Consider the following 15,530-nt stretch of genomic DNA (forward strand, 5'->3'; position numbering starts at 1 on the left):
AATTATGGGATGGTGTGGGGTTTGCTTTACAAATTCTTCTCTGACTCCTAAATTCTCTATGGCCATGTCTTACCAGGAAATAAGAAATTTCTTACACGAATATCATTCCTTAAAACTTGGCTTCTGTCAAAGACTGACTCCCCCATGCTTACATTGGTGCCATCTGCCTTTAATTATTGGACACACATTTACTTTGAAGCTGGAAAAATTGGAGTGTCAGTCACCAGACACAGCATTCACATAATAATGAGTTGGAGAAGTACTGTGTAGCTAATTTTCCAAAATGACATGCTTTCCTAAAAGGAAACAGAAATTATATGTTGCCACATCTTTCCAGAACCATATCTGAAACCTTAACCCCACCAAACTCTACAACTGACTAATCAACTTTTACACATTCTAAATCACCCCTATTTTGAGGGACTGTGAGATATAATACCTATTTAGCAGAAATCTTGATGTCTTGGGGTTGGAAGATAGGGCAGGATTATAGGAAATGGGGGCTTCCCTGGTAGCTCAGCTGGTAAAGAATCTGCCCGCAATGCAGGAGACCCTGGTTCAATTCCTGGGTCAGGAAGACCCTCTGGAGAAGGGATAGGCTACCCACTCTAGTACTGTTGGGCTTTCCTGGTGACTCAGACAATAAACAATCTGCCTGCAATACGGGAGACCTGGGTTCAGCCCCTCAGTTGGAAAGATCCCCTGAAGGAAGGCTTGGCAACCCACTCCAGTATTCTTGCCTGGAGAATCCCCATGGACAGAGTTGCTTGGCAGGCTACAGTCCATGGGTCACAAAGAGCTGGACATGACTGAGCAACTAAGCACAGCGCAGCACATAGGAAATGGAGTTATTGAAAAACCTCCAAACCTTATCCGTTAGGGAAGCAGATTCTCACAGTTTTATCCTTCTGAAGAGTACAGAAGAGATTAAACCCATTCTTGATATTGTAAAGCATAGTCTACATTGGAGTCTTGACACTTAAATTGGAATTATTTTGCCCATAACCTCACCTACTCCTGCTGCCTTTACAAGTGTTAAGCAATTTTGTCTTAAGATCAGTTTCACACTAAAACTTATACTTACCAATGAACTTGAAACACAGGTACTTTTATGAATGTGATAAAATATTTTTTAAGTAAATCTAGAGGATGTTAGTCAAATGCTACTTAGGTTGTCAGTTGGGGGAACACTGGTATAAGCTAAGGGAGCTCAGGAATTTTTATTACTGTATTTATAAATGTGTTTGAAAGAATTTGTAAATGTCACAGGTACATTTTTAAGGTGATACACATTTGCTCCATAAATTATTAAAAATTAATGAAATAAGTTTCAATGACATTTGGCAGTAGTTTTGCTTCAAGTGATCAATATTGATATTGTTACTGAACTATGTAATCTCATGATACATTTTTCAATACTTTTTCATAGCAACTGCTTTTGCAATGGTACCAATGCTTAATTTAAATTGAATCAATAAATTTCTTCCTAAGCAATGATTTCTGGAGGGTCTTTTACTATGTATGTGAAACATATTTAATGAATAATATAAGCTTGGGAGGTTTTAAATTTGTTTCAAAAAAACTTTATTAGGACATATTTTTTAAAAAGAAGGAATAATATCAGCAATCTAAGCCTCTCTGGAAATAAAAAACGCAGACACATGCTAAAATATTTGGCTTAGAACACTCATCCAAGGCTTTTTTTCCAGGCATGCATTCTTGACCTCCTCTTTCAACATATTCCCTGATTTTATTTTCCTATTAATTCTAAATCAAAACTGACATCTTGCTTCCAACCCAGCTAAATTCTACATCTTCTCTTTCCACTGCCCTCAAGTTCCTGAGTCTTTAGCCATTTGCCAGACTCGAGCTTTAAAAATGCAAACATGTTTGGAAGCACTCAGAAATTCCTTGGGCCTTCTGGGAACAACCAAGACCAATGAAGATGAGGGGTTCCAAATCTAATAAACCAGCTCTCCCAAGTGAGGCTTAAGCCACAAATCTCAGTGCCAATGATATACATTTTCTTTTGTTTACTTCTTTCTATCCCATGTCTTCACTTAAAACTCCAGCTGTGATTGACTTTTCCATTTATAATCTTTTGTCTTTTGCACCAAATATGCCATACACATGAAAATTATAGAGGATGATATAACAAAGATCTCCACTTACCAACACCCAAATTTCACAAATATTACCTCTTTACCAGACATTTTCTTTTTAATAAATGAAATACAATGGATGCAGAAAATGACATCCCTCAATAACCAAATTCTCTATCTTCCTTCTCCAGTGGTAACCATAATCCTGCAGTTGTATATCCATTCTGGCCATTTAAACAATGCCTTTACTTCATACATATGTGTCTATAAACAACATGTACAGTTATTCTCATATTTATGAATTTAACATACATAATAACATATATCATCATGCACTTTTTTTTCATTCAGCTTTGGGTTATGGAGATCCAAATAGATTCAATGGATTGGTTCTTTTCTCCTGCTTTTATGTGTCTATAAACAACATGTACAGTTATTCTCATATTTATGAATTTAACATACATAATAACATATATCATCATGCACTTTTTTTTCATTCAGCTTTGGGTTATGGAGATCCAAATAGATTCAATGGATTGGTTCTTTTTTCCTGCTTTTTATTTTATATTAGAGTGTGGCTGATTAACAATATTATGATAGTTTCAGGCAGACAGCAAAGGGACTCAGCCATACAAAAAAATAAATGCATTCTGCCCCAAACTCCCCCTCAATTCAGGCTGCCACATAACATTGAGAAGTTTCCTGTGCTATGCAGCAGGACCTTGTTAGTTATCCATTTTAAGTATAGCAGTATGTACACGTGATCCCAAACTCCCTAATTATCCCCTCCCCTCATCCTTCCCCCTGACAACCGCAGCTTTGTTCTCTAAGTCTATGAGTCTCTTTCTGTTTTGTAAGTAAGCTCATTTGCATCATTTCTTTTAGATTCTCCTCTGTCTGACTGCCTTCACTCAGTGCTCTCTGCTGCATGTAGTTGTGTACATGTCTAAAATTAATTTGTTAATCCTTGTGTTGATCAACTTTCCATTTCCACTACTATACGTGACTTGTAATGAACATTCTTACCCGTCTCATATTTTAAGTATTTTCAAGACTTTCTCCAGGATGTACGTCTAGAGGTAAATTACTGGATCATATGAGACACATATCTTAATATTTTCTCAGTATCTATAAATTTCTTTCCAATGCAGTTGTACCAATGTCTACCCCAGTCAGCAGTGTAGGAGTTCCCTCCTTAATGATTACCTAGTATTGTCAGATATTTAATTTTTGACAATTTGATGATCATAAAGTAACTTGTTATTGTTGTTTTCATTTTCATTGTCCTAATGAATCCATTCTGGATCTGAATAACTCATCCCTGATCTGCTTTTATGCCATCTTTGTCATCTTCTGAGTCTCTACATAAGCTTTCAGTCCTACATCTGGGTGTCTCTTCCAGTCCAATGATCTGCTTATCTATTCTTGATCCAGTGTCCCCCTCTTATAGCTTAGTTTTATGCAGCCTTTTTACCCAGTAATCAATTCCTACACCTCCCTATCTTCTTCAGAATTATTCTGGCAATTCTGGGCCATTTGTTTATCATATGAATTTTAAGCCTATCAACTTTCCAAAGCACTTCTGTGAGGAATTAAATTATTGTTAATAAAATTTATGTATTAATTCTTACAGAAGTCACATCTTTATAACACTGTGTCTTCTTAATCATCATCATGAAATATCACTTCATTTACTTTTGTATTTAATAAAGCTTTACACTATTCTTCATTAATGTCTACATGTGTTTTACTATATTCATTCCTAGGCACCATAATATTTTGTTGCTTTTGTAAATCATATCTTTTTAAAAATTATCTTATTCTAAGTGTTTGTTGCTTATATATAGAAACCACTGAATTTTTATATTGATCCTATATCCTGAAACCTTCAGTTCAGTTCAGTTCAGTCACTCAGTCATGTCCGTCTGTTTGCAACCCCATGAATCACAGCACACCAGGCCTCCTTGTCCATCACCAACTCCCAGAATTCACTCAGACTCACGTCCATCGAGTCGGTGATGCCATCCAGCCATCTCATCCTCGGTCGTCCCCTTCTCCTCCTGCCCCTAATCCCTCCCAGCATCAGAGTCTTTTCCAATGAGTCAACTCTTCGCATGAGGTGTCCAAAGTACTGGAGTTTCAGCTTCAGCATCATTCCTTCTGAAGAAATCCCAGGGCTGATCTCCTTCAGAATGGACTGGTTGGATCTCCTTGTAGTCCAAGGGACTCTCAAGAGTCTTCTCCAACACCACAGTTCAAAAGCATCAATTCTTCAGCTCTCAGCCTTCTTCACAGTCCAACTCTCACATCCATACATGACCACTAGAAAAACCATAGCCTTGACTAGATGGACCTTTGTTGCCAAAGTAATGTCTCTGCTTTTGAATATACTATCTAGGTTGGTCATAACTTTTCTTCCAAGGAGTAAGCGTCTTTTAATTTCATGGCTGTAGTCACCATCTGCAGTGATTTTGGAGCCCCCAAAAATAAAGTCTGACACTGTTTCCACTGTTTCCCCATCTACTTCCCATGAAGTGATGGGACCAGATGCCATGATCTTTGTTTTCTGAATGTTGAGCTTTAAGCCAACTTTTTCACTCTCCTCTTTCATTTTCATCAAGAGGCTTTTTAGTTCCTCTTCACTTTCTGCCATAAGGGTGGTATCATCTGCATATCTGAGGTTATTGATATTTCTCCTGGCAATCTTGAGTCCAGCTTGTGTTTCTTCCCGTCCAGCATTTCTCATGATGTACTCTGCATATAAGTTAAATAAGCAGGGTGACAACATACACCCTCGACATACTCCTTTTCCTATTTGGAACCAGTCTGTTGTTCCATGTCTAGTTCTAACTGTTGCTTCCTGACCTGCATATAGGTTTCTCAAGAAGAGGTCATGTGGTCTGGTATTCCCATCTCTTTCAGAGTTTTCCAGTTTATTGTGGAACACAGTCCAAGGCTTTGGCATAGTCAATAAAGCAGAAATAGATGTTTTTCTGGAACTCTCTTGCTTTTTCCATGATCCAGTGGATGTTGGCAATTTGATCTCTGGTTCCTCTGCCTTGTCTAAAACCAGCTTGAACATCAGGAAGTACACGGTTCATGTATTGCTGAAGCTTGGCTTGGAGAATTTTGAGCATTACTTTACTAGCACTTGAGATGCGTGCAATTGTGTGGTAGTTTGAGCATTCTTTGGCATTGCCTTTCTTTGGGATTGGAATGAAAACTGACCTTTTCCAGTCCTGTGGCCACGCTGAGCTTTCCAAATTTGCTGGCATATTGAGCACAGCACTTTCACAGCATCATCTTTCAGGATTCGAAACAGCTCAACTGGAATTCCATCACCTCCACCACCTTTGTTCATAGTGATGCTTTCTAAGGCCCACTTGACTTCACATTCCAGGATGTCTGGCTCTAGGTGAGTGATCACACCATCGTGATTATCTGGGTCATGAGTCTCTTTTTTGTACAGTTCTTCTGTGTATTCTTGCCACCTCTTCTTAATATCTTCTGCTTCTGTTAGGTCTATACCATTTCTGTCCTTTATCGAGCCCATCTTTGCATGAAATGTTCCCTTGGTATCTCTGATTTTCTTGAAGAGATCTCTAGTCTTTCCCATTCTGTTGTTTTCCTCTATTTCTTTGCATTGATCGCTGAAGAAGGCTTTCTTATCTCTTCTTGCTATTCTTTGGAACTCTGCATTCAGATGCTTATATCTTTCCTTTTCTCCTTTGCTTTTCACATCTCTTCTTTTCACAGCTATCTGTAAGGCCTCCGCAGACAGCCATTTTGCTTTTTTGCATTTCTTTTCCATGGGGATGGTCTTGATCCCTGTCTCCTGTACAATGTCGCGAACCTCATTCCATAGTTCATCAGGCACTCTATCTATCAGATCTAGGCCCTTAAATCTATTTCTCACTTCTACTGTATAATCATAAGGGATTTGATTTAGGTCGTACCTGAATGGTCTAGTGGTTTTCCCTACTTTCTTCAATTTCAGTCTGAATTTGGTAATAAGGAGTTCATGATCTGAGCCACAGTCAGCTCCTGGTCTTGTTTTTGTTGACTGTATAGAGCTTCTCCATCTTTGGCTGCAAAGAATATAATCAGTCTGATTTTGGTGTTGACCATCTGGTGATATCCATGTGTAGAGTCTTCTCTTGTGTTGTTGGAAGAGGGTGTTTGCTATGACCAGTGCATTTTCTTGGCAAAACTCTATTAGTCTTTGCCTTGCTTCATTCTGCATTTCACGGCTAAATTTGCCTGTTACTCCAGGTGTTTCTTGACTTCCTACTTTTGCATTCCAGTCCCCTATAATGAAAAGGACATCTTTTTTGGGTGTTAGTTCTAAAAGGTCTTGTAAGTCTTCATAGAACCGTTCAACTTCAGCTTCTTCAGCGTTACTGATTGAGGCATAGACTTGGATTACTGTGATATTGAATGATTTGCCTTGGAAATGAACAGAGATTATTCTGTCGTTTTTGAGATTGCATCCAAGTACTCCATTTCAGACTCTCTTGTTGACCATGATGGCTACTCCATTTCTTCTGAGGGATTCCTGCCCACAGTAGTAGATATAATGGTCATCTGAGTTAAATTCACCCATTCCGGTCCATTTTAGTTTGCTGATTCCTAGAATGTCAACGTTCACTCTTGCCATCTCTTGTTTGACCACTTCCAATTTGCCTTGATTCATGGACCTGACATTCCAAGTTCCTATGCAATATTGCTCTTTACAGCATAGGCCCTTGCTTCTATCTCCAGTCACATCCACAGCTGTGCATTGTTTTCGCTTTGGCTCCATCCCTTCATTCTTTCTGGAGTTATTTCTCCACTGATCTCCAGTAGCATATTGGGGACCTACTGACCTGGGGAGTTCCTCTTTCACTATCCTATCATTTTGCCTTTTCATACTGTTCATGGGGTTCTCAAAGCAAAAATACTGAAGTGGTTTGCCATTCCCTTCTCCAGCGGACCACATTCTGTCAGACCTCTCCAGCATGACCCACCCATCTTGGGTTTCCCTGCGGGCATGGCTTAGTTTCATTGAGTTCAACAAGGCTGTGGTCCTAGTGTGATTAGATTGACTAATTTTCTGTGAGTATGGTTTCAATGTGTCTGCCCTCTGATGCCCTCTTTCAACACCTACCATCTTACTTGAGTTTCTCTTACCTTGGGCATGGGGTATCTCTTCACGGCTGCTTCAGCAAAGCACAGCCGCTGCTCCTTACCTTGGATGAGGGGTATCTCCTCACCACTACCCTTCCTGACCTTCAACGTGGGATAGCTCCTCTAGGCCCTCCTGTGCCCACGAAGCCACCACTCCTTGGACGTGGTGTGGCTCCTCCCGGTCACTACCCCTGGCCTCGGGGGCAGGGTTGCTCCTCCCAGCCGCCTTATTGAATTCCAATTATTACTCCTTTCAATTTGTAGGTTTTCTTGGATTTTCCATTTTTACAACTACATCATCAGAAAGTAATAACTGTGTTTTCTCCTTTCCTTACCCTGAAAAATTGTATTTCTTTTTCCTAACCTATTTCTTGGGGTTGGATTACCAGTACAGAAATGAATAGAAAGAGAATAATGGACATTCCTTCTTGATCCTGACATTAAAGAAAGTGCTACTAAAATTTCACCATTAAGTGCAATATCCATTTTTGCAGATACTTTTGGCCATGTTAAGGAAGCTCCTTTCTATTCCTTGTTTGCTAATAATAATTTTTATCTTAAATTGCTGCTGAAGGCTCTCTCAAATTTTTTTCTACATAAGGCTTCCCTGGTGGCTCAGCTGGTAAAGAATCCTCTTGCAATGCAGGAGACCTGGGTTCAATCCCTGGGTTGGGAAGATCCCTTGGAAGAGGGTATGGCTACCCGCTCCAGTATTCTAACCTGGAGAATTCCGTTAATTGTATAGTCCATGGGGTCACAAAGAGTTGGACACAACTGAGCAACTTTTACTTCACTTAACTTCACTGAAACAACTGTCTTTTCTCTGTTAGTTAATATGCAAATTATTATAGAGAATTTATTTAGAGAAAACATTTCAGTGTTAAATTACCCTCACATTCTTGGAATGAATTCTACTTGGTCATGATGCATTTTTTGCAAACTTTGCTGCCTCAGTTTGCTAACATTTTATTTAAGAATTTTGCATTTATGAGAGTCATCTTTTGTGCTGCTTAAGATATAATTTTCTGAGGTATTTAGTAAATAAGTTAAAATCTTGTAGGATTATGGAAATTCTTCTTTCTCCTTGTAATTCTGTCATTTTTTGCTTTATATATTTGGAGGCCATTATTAGGTATATATACATTCAAATATTCAGTCTTCCTAACAAATTATACCTTTCATCCTCCTCTTAACACTCCCTCAATTAAGTGGTCTGTCAGTCATTCGACCATATGCATTGTTGAACACGATGAGCCTTGTGTGCCAAGCATGGTGCTAGGATTTAGGAAGCATTAGAAACATGCTTTCTGCTCTCCGCTCTCCTGGGGACCATAATCTAATGCGAAGGCTGAGGTAAGTATTGTGTCCCCAAGTCTTACCAGACTGACTTTAAAAAATATTAACTCTAGTAATTCCACATGAGCCTTGCTCAAAGAGTTCATCCTAATAATTAAATTGAAGGACTTTGCACCTTTTTTCAAGAAAATCAGTGTTGCCTGAAACTCTAAGGGTTACCATGTCTGAGCCTCATTTCCATGCAGTTCTTCTTCCCGACACACCTGCCAACTCTGCCCCTCAGTCTCAACACCTGCACACACCCTCATTCAGAGTCCATTCACTATGAACAGAGTATCTGTCATTGGAGGTTTCATGTAAATTGGATTTTTTCCGAAATTCTTCCAAAACGTTTCCCTTTCCTTCAATCTGGCACTCCTAAATGAGGAGAGGGAAAAGATCACTTTGGAAAAGCTGTTATCTTACAGACCCTGCTGTTACTGGCAGAAGAATTGGGATCAAAGAGCAAAGTTCACTCAAGATTTAACTGATAAATCATTAGTAAACCTGTGTACAAATTTAAAAGACCCTATAATTATTAACATGACAACAGAATTTCCATGTTTCCTCATTTCTCAATTATCTTTTTCAAGAAGAAATTTCAACATTTTCCTAACTGATGAAATATATTCTGTATCTTAAAAGTAATTCACTATGTGGAAACTATAGATGGCAAGTCCCTTGACTGATGTCCTGATACTCCTATTTACCAGTCATGGGAAGTTCCTCATCTTCTCTGGTCTTATATAAAATGAAGAAAATTATACCTGATCTGCTTAAAGAGAGAACAAAAAGAACCAGAGCAAATGTCTCTTAACATCCTTTATAATTCAATGATAATTTCTATATAATATTCATTTTACCTCTGAACCTAGAAGAAGATCTTAGAGTGTTATTTCAAGTGCCTCCTACATCTGAAAATGTAGTCATGTCCAACTCTTTGTGACCACAAAGACTGTAGCCCACCAGGCTCCTCTGCCCATGGGCTTCCCCAGACAAGAATACTGGAGTGGGATGGAATACTCAGGGATCCAACCCGGGTCTCTTGCTTTACAGGCAGAGTCTTCACTGTCTGAGCCACTCCTAGATCTGAAGGGAACCTAATGTTTCCTCCTCATCCTAGTTTTCAGATTCAGTGGCTATCACTCTTGCTATAAAAGTCAAAAGACCCAACATTTTGGAAAACAGTTTTGTGTCATGTTAGTTAAATGACAAGTCGATGTCATTTCACTGGAGTGCATTTAAAACATATATACATTTTGACCTAGAAATTTCTCTTCAGGCATTTATCCAAAGTAAAAAAAAAAAAAAAAAACAGTTATTCTAGTGCACAAAGTTCTATGCCCTAGGATGCTGGAGAAAATATAGCTGTCCATCTATAGGAACTCACTAAGTAAAATATATGGAGACTTCCAGCTTCTCCAACATGTAAAGGGCTTGGAAGATGTCACTCTCATTTTTACAAGAAACTGAAAACCAATGGCTTTTCTTGAACGCATTGGAGAAGTGAGATTGCAGAGAGAAATGTCACTCTGAAATCTAGAAATACAGGCAAGTCTTCAAAGTCACAGTCAAGACCTTCTTAATCTGAAGCCACAACTGGTAGAAACACAAAACAGCAATGTTGAAAAATTGCTAGAGGCTGAGTGTGGACTAGCATGAGAGTGAGAAACTCCCTGTTTGCCAGAGTTTTAAGAGGATCCTTAATTTTCTGGGCATCACCTACAGTACAGAAACACCACTAGATTTTTATGGTGAAGGTCCCTTTGGCTGGGGAAAAAGTGAATATGTTAGTTGCTCAGTCGTATCTGACTCTTTGCAACCTCATGGTCTGTATCTCACCAGGCTCCTCTGTCCATGGGATTCTCTAGGCAGGAATACTGGAGTGGATTACCATGACCTTCTCTAAGGGATCTTCCTGACCCAGGTATTGAACCCAGGTCTCCCACATTGCAGGCAGATTCTTTACTGTCTGAGCCACCAGGGAAGCCCTTGGCTGGGGAAGAAGAGTAATCATCACGAGATATGCACAGAGACTTCACCTTAACACAGATCTGTTCTCCAGGGCATACTCTGCAGGAGCCCTGTATCAGTTGGCAAAGTGCTCCAGCCACCCCTATGCTTCCTACCTCACCTAAGGGAGAAAATAAAGAACATAGTGAAAAGGAATAAGGGCTTCAAGGAAACAGACTGGGAAAACTGAAGCCAGGGAAGGGAGTAGAGGGCAGATTTTTTTTATTTTTTTAGTTTATACTTACTGAAAATTCATAGATAAATACTTGTGACGATCACCCAGCTCAGAGACATAGGTCCACTAAAAGACTGAGATCCAATCATAAGATTTTAGGGCTCCAGTTTCCTAGTGGCTCAAATGGTAAAGAATCTGCTTGCAATGCAGGAGACCAGGTTTTGATCCCTGGGTCAGGAAGATCCTCTGGAGAAGGGAATGGCTACCCATTCCAGTATGCTTTCCTGGAGAGTTCCATGGCCAGGGAAGCCTGGAGGGCTACAGCACACGGGGTGGCAAAAAGTCAGACATGACTGAGCGACAAATGTAATAACAGAGGATTATAGCTGAAAGAGCTGCCTTGGCTCTATTTAAAGAGAAGGAAGCCCTAAAATCACAGGGGACAAAACAAGGACACTAGAGCAATTTGAATCCTCTGGCACGTACAGCTACAGAAAACAAACACATCCCAGCTTCTACCAGATTAACATAAAACCTCACAGTAAAAACTTGTTTACCTCAGGTCCTGTGACCTAATACAGCACGTCTATCTTTCATTTAAAAGTTTCCAGGGATGCTAAAATGATAGAGGAAAAAAATAATCTGAAGAGACAAATTGAGCATCAGAATCAGACTCAACTATGACGCCAATATTGGAGTTATCAGACAACTTTAAAATAATTATGATTAATATGTTCAATGTCCTAATGGGAAAGGCAGACACTATGTAATATCAGATGGGTAAAGAAAGCAGATAGAAACTGCAAGAAAGAATTGAAAGGAAATGCTAGAAATGAAAAATGCATAACAACAAAAATTTTAAGTGTCTTTGGCTCATCAGTAGACTGAACACAGCTGAGGAAATGATCAGTGAACTCTGAAGATGGATAAGGGAAACTTCCCAGATTAAAATAGAGTGGGGGAAAAAAGAACCTCCAAGAACTTTGGGACAATTTCAAAAGATGCAATATGTGTATAATTAAAACACCAGAAGAAGAGAGAACTGGGAAGAAATACTGAAGTAACAATGGCCAAGAATTTTCCAAAATTAAATAAAACATATCACAGAATACTTTGAAAGAATTAGGAATGATGACTCAGATCTTTATTTTAAACAAAAAGCTATATTGTTGACTATAAGCAGTTTATGAAAAAAATTGTGTATACACAGGTACACACATGAGAACAAATTTTTTCTGTTTTCACAGAGAGCATATATTGTATTATGGTAATCAAAATAAATGTCTTTCCTTTTGAATAATGAAGGTACAAGTGCTCACTGTGAAATAATTCCGAGTGCCATGCTCTGCTTCCCCACCCTAGGCAGCCCCAGATGGGTACCTCTCACCTTAATAATCTTTAAACTTAAAGCCCCCAAAAAATCTCAGATCAAAGGAGTTTACAGTCTGCAGTGTTCACAGAAGCAAAATAGATCACAGCCCAGTGGAGTTGAGGTCATGTGCCAGACTTCAGGAACTCAATGTTTTCTCACCTCAGTTCAACAGTGTGACAGCTTAGGCAGCCCAGTGAGAGGCTATGTTGCAACTGGCCTCATTGACGTGGGTCAGTCCCATGGTAGTTGACAAGCCAGACTGCATAATCATCTTCTCCAAACCCCCAAAGCAGAATGGGGCTGGGAGCTGGGAACTCACACAAAAGTGGGCAATTTACATTGAATTTAAAACAGTTTCTGTGCTTACCTGGTACCCTCACCTCTCCTGGGCATCTGGGATAAAAAGATTGTTTCCCAGATGTTTGTGGAGGATGTGGTCAAGCCAGTGGGTCCTCTGTGAAAGGTGACTCGAGACGTCCACCCTATATGGTATTTCCCCAACCTCACTCTTCTTGAAGGAGGAGATGGAAAGGATGTGACCACTGGTTGAGCCAAGAGCTGGATCCAGGCACTCAGAGACTCCTTGCCCCCTCTTCTGTCCTTGGCGTGTGTGTTCTGCCCATCATTCACACAGCAGGAACTGGTCCAAGGATGCAGGCTTGAGAGAGTAACGTGTACATTACTGGACAGTGTACCTGACTGACCTCACTTAAGGCGTCTATATAAAATTTTAAGGGGCTTCCCTGGTGACTCAGTGGTAAAGAATCCACCTGCCAATGCAGGAGACACAGCTTCAATCCCTGTTCTGGGAAGATGCCACATTCACGGAGCAACTAAACCTGTGCACCATGACTATTGAGCCTGTGCTCTAGAGCCTGAGAACCGCAACTACTGAGCTCACTTGCTACAGCTACTGAAGCCTGAGCACCCTAGAGCCTGCACACCACAGCTCGAGAGTAGCCCCTGCTTGCCGCAACTAGAGAAAAGTCCATGCAGCAACAGAGACTCAGCACAGCCAGACAGAAATTAAATCAATAAAATTATTTTAAAAACACATTTTGAGATTCCGGTGGATGGGATGCAAAGATCTACTCTCCAAAGACAAGCCTCATAAGTAAGTTCCCTAGCTTATGAAATCTGCCACTTACCACTGTGGAGAGACCTGCCTCTTTCTTCTGTCCCTCCTTGCCTTCCATTAACAGGAGCCACTTCCACACCAACACCCCCTTACTGTCCCAGCTCCAGCTGCCTTTGTCACTCTCCCCACTTAGGCACTGCCCTACTCCACAGGCACCCACTCCAGAGCTGCTGGAAGAAGTCTATTCACAGCAACCTGGATGGATTTGAAAAGCATGGCTCTGAGTGGAAAAAAAATAAGTACGCATATTTACATAAATTAAAAATGCGTTCACCCCAAACAATACACATTTTACAAGAATTTGTTGTTGTTTTATCACTTAGTCATGTCTAACTCTGTGACCATATGGACTATAGCTCACCAGGCTCTTCTGTCCATAGGATTCTCCAGACAAGAATTCCGGAATGGGTTGCCATTTCCTTCTCCAGGGGATCTTCCCAACCCAGGGATCAAACTGGGGTCTCCTATATCGCAGGTGGATTATTTACTGCTGAGTCACTGGAAGCCCTTTACAAGAGTACTTATCAAGAAAAAGGTATACATTAAACACACAGAATAGTTACTTATGGAGGTTAAGGGTGCAGGAGAGGCAGGAGTGACGAATAGGAATTTAAGAAATTAAAGCATAGTAAAAATAAAGCCCCCTAACTCCTCAGCTCTCAACTTCTTGCACTATTCTGATACCTAAGGCAGCAGTCCAGGGCCTTCCCTAGCTATTCGATGCTCCTCTGCTTTCCCATGGACCACCCTCTTCCCCATTAGTCCCTCCTGTCTTCCTCAAGACCCCCCACACCAACAGCAATGTCTTTACCTGCTCATTTCATGCATATCTTCCTTCTTTCTCTTTTTCACTGTTTCCTTTCTAAGTCTCTGACCCTTGCAACTATATCCTGGCCCTTCTCCCATACACATCATCACCCTTCTGCAGAGAGATGTTCATCCAAAGAGACCTTCATGGGACACAAAACTAACAAAATAGTCCAGGAGAACCAGAGGGGTAGGATGCTGTGGGAGTTGGGGGTGGGGGGAGGTTCCAGATGGAGGGGACATATGTACACCTATGGCTGACTCATGTTGATGTATGGCAGAAACCAACACAATACTGTATAGCGATTATCCTTCAATTAAAAAAGTCCAGAAGACTTTTGCTTTGCCTACCTGCCTCCTATTTTCTCTCTCCCTCCCTCTCTCCTTCCCTCTCCCTCTTTCCTTTGCCCTTTCTCTCCCCTTCAGGCACTGTTGCCAACCACAGAAGCTCTGCGGCCCCCCGGAAGTGAAGGCAGTAATCCCTCCACAACTCCCCTCTGGAGCTCCTCCCCTTCCTTCCTAATCTCAAAGTCCAGCTGGTCAGTGAGCAGTTGAGTCCTTGCTCCGTGGGAAGCACAGGTTTAGTTGCTCCTGCTTCTGTGGGGACTTGCTTCCTGACTGGGAGAAATGACAGGAGCCTGGAGACATTTGCTGAGAGCTTTGCACCTGAAAACCTTCTCTCTCTGGACCCCCAAGACGTGCTTTTCCCTTAACGGTGAGTGGAAACCAGGGGGATGTGGGTCAGTGGAAGGGTTAGTGAGAGCAGAAGGGCTGAGTTCTGGAGCTTGTTGCCTGAGATTCTGGAATTCCACACAGATCATCTAAGACGTGGGCTAGACCCCACCTTGTCAAACCCAGTGCCCCCTTCTCATGTTTAATATTTGGTAATGCATCCTTTCATCCCAAAATGAAATTCATGGGTAATAAAATCAGACTAGACACAATTTTAAACTAAAAATATTTGCAGAAACATAAAGAAGAAATAAAAGAAAGTAACTCAAATAATGAAGTATTAACTGTAGTATACAGATGCTTGAGGATAACTACTTTAAAAGACATAAAGCATCCTCACAAATTTCTGGCATCCCCCTAGAAGGTGGTACCCCCCCCCCTCAATTACCAACAGGGAAACTAAGCCTCAGAGAAAAGCCTTAGGTAAAGCCTTAAGTGGCTTTACCCAAAGCCACCTAAGCCAGGACTAGACTGTGAACCTGTTCTTCCACGCAGACTCTCCTTTTTCTCCAGCAGGAACAGACCTGGGGTGGCCAGATCTGGTGGTAGCTTCATGTATTCCTGATTTTCACACATATCTTGTTTCACTAGGACCCCACCACCTCCTCACTAATCCCTCTGATGAGATGTGAGCATAAGCAAGCATCATATATCTCATTGATGAGACATAGCAAGACCCCATGCCCCACA

The 15,530-nt window shown here is 40.8% G+C and overlaps 1 protein-coding gene across 3 annotated transcripts in view; it reads left to right on the forward strand.

The window, feature by feature from the left end:
* The first annotated feature begins 14,685 nt into the window (after nt 1-14,685).
* Nucleotides 14,686-15,530, forward strand: part of AGXT2 (alanine--glyoxylate aminotransferase 2) — a 44,963-nt gene continuing 44,118 nt past the window's right edge. For all 3 annotated transcript variants that reach the window (XM_068990557.1, XM_068990558.1, XM_068990559.1), the window contains exon 1: nt 14,686-14,823. In XM_068990557.1, the coding sequence (XP_068846658.1) occupies nt 14,736-14,823 (88 nt within the window). In that variant the 5' untranslated portion in view covers nt 14,686-14,735. The remainder of the gene's footprint in view (nt 14,824-15,530) is intronic.

This window comes from Capricornis sumatraensis, chromosome 18 (genome assembly GCF_032405125.1).
Source record: "Capricornis sumatraensis isolate serow.1 chromosome 18, serow.2, whole genome shotgun sequence".
Taxonomy (NCBI): domain Eukaryota; kingdom Metazoa; phylum Chordata; class Mammalia; order Artiodactyla; family Bovidae; genus Capricornis; species Capricornis sumatraensis.